Source organism: Sinocyclocheilus rhinocerous, unplaced genomic scaffold, assembly GCF_001515625.1.
Source record: "Sinocyclocheilus rhinocerous isolate Xijiao unplaced genomic scaffold, SAMN03320098_v1.1 scaffold170, whole genome shotgun sequence".
Classification (NCBI taxonomy): domain Eukaryota; kingdom Metazoa; phylum Chordata; class Actinopteri; order Cypriniformes; family Cyprinidae; genus Sinocyclocheilus; species Sinocyclocheilus rhinocerous.
Genome location: NW_015639772.1, coordinates 80,596 through 85,176, shown reverse-complemented (window position 1 = coordinate 85,176; position 4,581 = coordinate 80,596). Strand labels below are relative to the sequence as shown.

General features: G+C 36.6%; 2 protein-coding genes across 2 annotated transcripts in view; both read right to left on the bottom strand.

The window, feature by feature from the left end:
- Nucleotides 1–1,166, bottom strand: part of LOC107751823 (DENN domain-containing protein 3-like) — a 29,976-nt gene extending 28,810 nt beyond the window's left edge. The window contains exon 1 of the mRNA XM_016567593.1: nucleotides 922–1,166. The gene's annotated coding sequence lies outside the window, so the exon portion shown is untranslated. The remainder of the gene's footprint in view (nucleotides 1–921) is intronic.
- A 1,669-nt stretch (nucleotides 1,167–2,835) lies between these two features.
- klhl7 (kelch-like family member 7) overlaps nucleotides 2,836–4,581 on the bottom strand; it is a 14,096-nt gene continuing 12,350 nt past the window's right edge. The window contains exon 8 of the mRNA XM_016567584.1: nucleotides 2,836–3,794. Coding sequence (XP_016423070.1) covers nucleotides 3,469–3,794 — 326 coding nt within the window. The 3' untranslated portion in view covers nucleotides 2,836–3,468. The remainder of the gene's footprint in view (nucleotides 3,795–4,581) is intronic.

The window sequence follows — 4,581 nt, the reverse complement described above, 5'->3', positions numbered from 1 at the left end:
AGCTAGTACACCGTTGTCGCTTGCGAAATCAAAATGACGGCGCCGTGGGTGCAAACGTACAGATTAAGGGGCGGTAATATTATAATGAGATCCCTTTGCCACGTCACCAAGGGAGCGAAATCAGACGCGCTCGTTTTCTCAGACGCTTGCAGAAAAAGGCTTCCCAAAACAAAGTTACTGGGTTAATCTTTTTCACGATTCCTTGATTGGTAGATGCACCGGGGACCTGATTATAGCACTTAAAACCTGGAAAAGTCAGATTTTCATGATATTTCACCTTTAAGAAACGCAAGTTTGTGCTCTTCGATTTTTAACAACAATGTATTTATAAACTGTGTATATGTAAAATACATACGTATGTATTTAAAATTGCAAAATGTAAAATAAAATGTGAGTGTAATATCATTACAATTTAAAATCACACAATTTAAATGTGTGTGTATATATATATATATATATCTACACACACACACACACACACACATACATACACTGTATAATCACACTGTATACATATAAACATTAATTTAAAACGTTCTTTTTGTGAACAACCCAACTGACAACACAGTAAACAAGCTAAATAGACAAATACATAAAAACAACCAACCATTTTGTTATTATCGGTTGGTTTTGCTTAAAATATGATATTTAATGCACTATTTCACATCTGTTTTCACTTTCTATGACACGCTGTCAGCCCTTAAGCACGTTCACAACCGAGATACACCGAACAGATCGAGTTTAAAAGCATAAAATATGTTACAGTGACTGAACATAGAGAAATGTCCTGTCTGTGAAACATGGACAATATAAACCGAGTTAAACGATTGACTGTGTGTGTATAAAGATTCAATATAGCGCAGTAGCAGCAACAAAATATTCATTCATATTCAGTAAAGATTCAGTGTAATGTAAACAAACCTGTGTCCTGCGGCTCCAAGTTACAGCGTGTTGTCAATCACTCAGCGTGAGTGGAAATGCGACAGAAAGTAAAAGAATAACCCGCTGCTGTTGATGTAGATCAGAGTCAGTTACAGAACACGCCTTGTTATGACTATAAAGGCGGGATACAGTCGCGACCTAACCCGTCAAACTCTTTATGAACGATGGATGGAAATCCCGCAACCGGAGCTCCGCTGCCGAAATGACCAACCATACTATGGAGAGACTCGACTCATGAATATTAATTAGGCAATTCTGACGTTGCTTAGTAACCTTTTTGAAGCGTCCAGTCAGATGACCTAATTAATATTCTTGCGTCACGCCGTCACTATAATGAGACTCGCCAACTGACTTAACGCCCGCCTTGTCGGCCAATCAGGTAGGACTACAAACCAAACGTCACCTTACGTATTTAATATTCATATGCAAAGCCGTCAGCGTAGTAGAATTCGTAAAATAAGCTCCCAGAGCTGAAAAACATCTGGATTAAAAGGTGCAAAATCTATCCGTAATAACTTAAAAGTACTATAAAGAACACCTAAACTGATTTTTACTGGACTAATTAAGGTTCATCGACAGTAATTAATATACATTTTATTTTGTATATGCTCTTGACTCTACATGTGTATTCAAACTCTGAAAAAAACGCCGCCTAGTGTTTATTTCTGATTACTGACATAAAGGCCATCATTACTACTCTAAAATAAAAAAGCGCCAAATATATATATATATATATATATATATATGCACTTGTACATGCATTTACACTGCACTTACAACTATTTCCTATTGAACTGTCACCAACTGAATTGCAGTGATCAAACTATTTAAAATAAAATTGATAAAGCTGCAAACTCCATCATAATGCACAATGTTTCAATCTATTTTGAGGTGCAGCTCGTCATATTAATGGAGTGCTTCACTAGTTAGCTCACCTGAATGTGTTCGTAAATTTGTGGTGGATGTGGAAAGCAGTTATCTTCGGAATGGAAATATGGATATTTTATTTATATAGATATATCATACTTAGTTATTTCGCTTTTCTCAGTTCATCTCATAACATCAGCGAGCTAAGCCAGTAGTAGTACTGACAAGTGTCGAATAAACATGGTTGAAGACGCGAAAAGCGGAGGAATAGACAAACCGATTCATTTAAGCTCGAACCACTCCGATTGATTCAAACTCATGCTTCACTAGTAAAACCCAGTTCAAATGTACCATTCATTTCCGAATTTTGACATCGCTAGTAATGCTTTTAAAAAGCACGTAGTGATGGTGAAATGGAGCTTTTCAAAACGCTGAATCGGTTAAATCATTGCATCACAAAATGATTCACCGTTTCGAAGCGCTCATATCGCGAATCATTTGATTTAGATTCGGGACTTCGGAGTGCATATCACGAATTGGGACCGGATTTTGGAGTGCTTATCGCAAATCATTCAGATGGGAACTAAGCAGGTACATGAATCTTCAGATCGGAACTTCGAATCGGGACTTCGGAGCGGGTTCGTGAAACATTTGATTCAGATTAAAGGGGTCATATGATGCGATTTCAATTTTTCCTTTCTCTTTGGAGTGTTACAAGCTCTTGGTGCATAAAGAAGATCTGTAAAGTTGCAAAGACTAAAGTCTCAAATCCAAAGAGATATTCTTTATAAAAGTTAAGAGTTAGCCACACCTACCTAAAACGGCTCGTTCGAACACGCCCCCACATATCTACGTCACTATGTGGGAAGATTTGCATAACCCCGCCCAAATGTTCACGCAAAGAAAGAAGGGTAACTTTTATTCTTGCTGTAGTATTGTTGTTGCTGCCGCCATGTCGTGAAGCGAATAATTCTTAAAATATAAGGTTACATTGCAAGTAAAATAAAAAAGTAAAAATACTCTTTTTAATGAATGTATTAACACAAAAGAAAGCTTTTATTGGACAATGAATTAAACATTTAAAACTCAAATATTTAAAAAATAAAAAATAATTCAAACAGATGCTTCTATAAACTGGTGAACTGAACCGATTGATTCACTTTGAGAACGTTTCTGGCCTGTTTTATTGTAGTTCTGCAGCATCAAAATGATAATATGATCATTATTTAAAAAATAAAAGTTACAAGTTCGTTTACACATAATATAAACACATCAAAACACAAATTCTTAAAACATAAAAACCATTTTAGTCCCCAAAATCTGCTAAATGCAGAGGTACAAATGTTTCCAAAGAATGAACTGTGGACATCTACGGACATTTTCACCCACAAGTTGTCTGTTAAAACTCTTAAGATCAAAAATTGGCAAAGAGGTGGACATAAAGACAAAAGCAGTCCTATCTCAACAAAAAAATAATGTTTAAAGTAAACCTGATCGGTTCAATCTAAGCGGCACAAGCTCTTCACATCTGCACTAAAGACACAAACCGTAATCTGGAGATCATAACGCAGTGAACGTCTTGGCACAATAAGGACCCAGTCTGTTCTCTGCTTTGTGTTTCCAGTGGTTTTGTATCATCTATATGCTCTGAAAGCAACGCTACATTCTTCCATCCGCCAATGATGATGATGAGGAAGAAGAGGTTGAATTCATGTCCTCTTCGTTGGCGCCACAGGTGTCCACCAGACAGATGAGGCAGCTGGTGACGGGAAACGCGCGGACTTTACTGGAAACCACCCATTTGTCGGTCTCTGTGTAATACTCCATGATGTGCCCCAGACGGCCGACCCCCTGAAACCCGGCCAGAACGTAGATGACGGAGCCCACGGCCGCACACTTCACCGTCACGCCGCGCCACGGCATCGGAGACGCCATCTTCCACTCGTTACTGCCGATCTCGTAGTACTCCACCGAGTCCAGACCGCCTGAGAGAAACATCACCGTCACATAGTGTGCTGACCTTTAATGACCTGGAATGACTTCAGAGAGGCCATATGTGACCCTGGACCACGAAACCAGTCATAAGGGTCCATTTTTCGAAATTGAGATTTATACATCATCTGAAAGCTGAATAAATAAGCTTTCCATTGATGTATGGTTTGTTATGATAGGACAATATTTGGCCGAGATACAACTATTTGAAAATCTGGAATCTGACGGTGCAAAAAAATCTAAATATTGAGAAAATCGCCTTTAAAATTGTCCAAATGAAGTCCTTAGCAATGCATATTACTAATCAAAAATTAAGTTTTGATATATAAACTACATGTACATTTCCTATATATATACAAATTTACAAAATATCTTCATGGAACATGATCTTAATATCCTAATGATTTTTGGCATAAAATAAAAATCTATAATTTTGCCCCATCCAATGTATTTTTGGGCTATTGCTACAAATATCCCCCAGCGACTTAAAACTGCTTTTGTGCTCCAGGGTCACAAATCATATTTTTTTATCATTTATCATTTCTTAAGGGAATAAATGCATAGGGACAGGGTTTTTCCATAACAAAATATAGTCAAAACTTAACTGATAAAAGTAAAGATACCCCTACCTTCTCAATGACAGTATCAAAAGGATAACTAAATAAATATATTTATTTATTACAAGTAAATTAAATAATTATATTTGTTCTAATTATATTCATATTTTTAGTATATATTAATATTTTATATTTTGAAGATTTAATTAAAATAGTTTTTTGT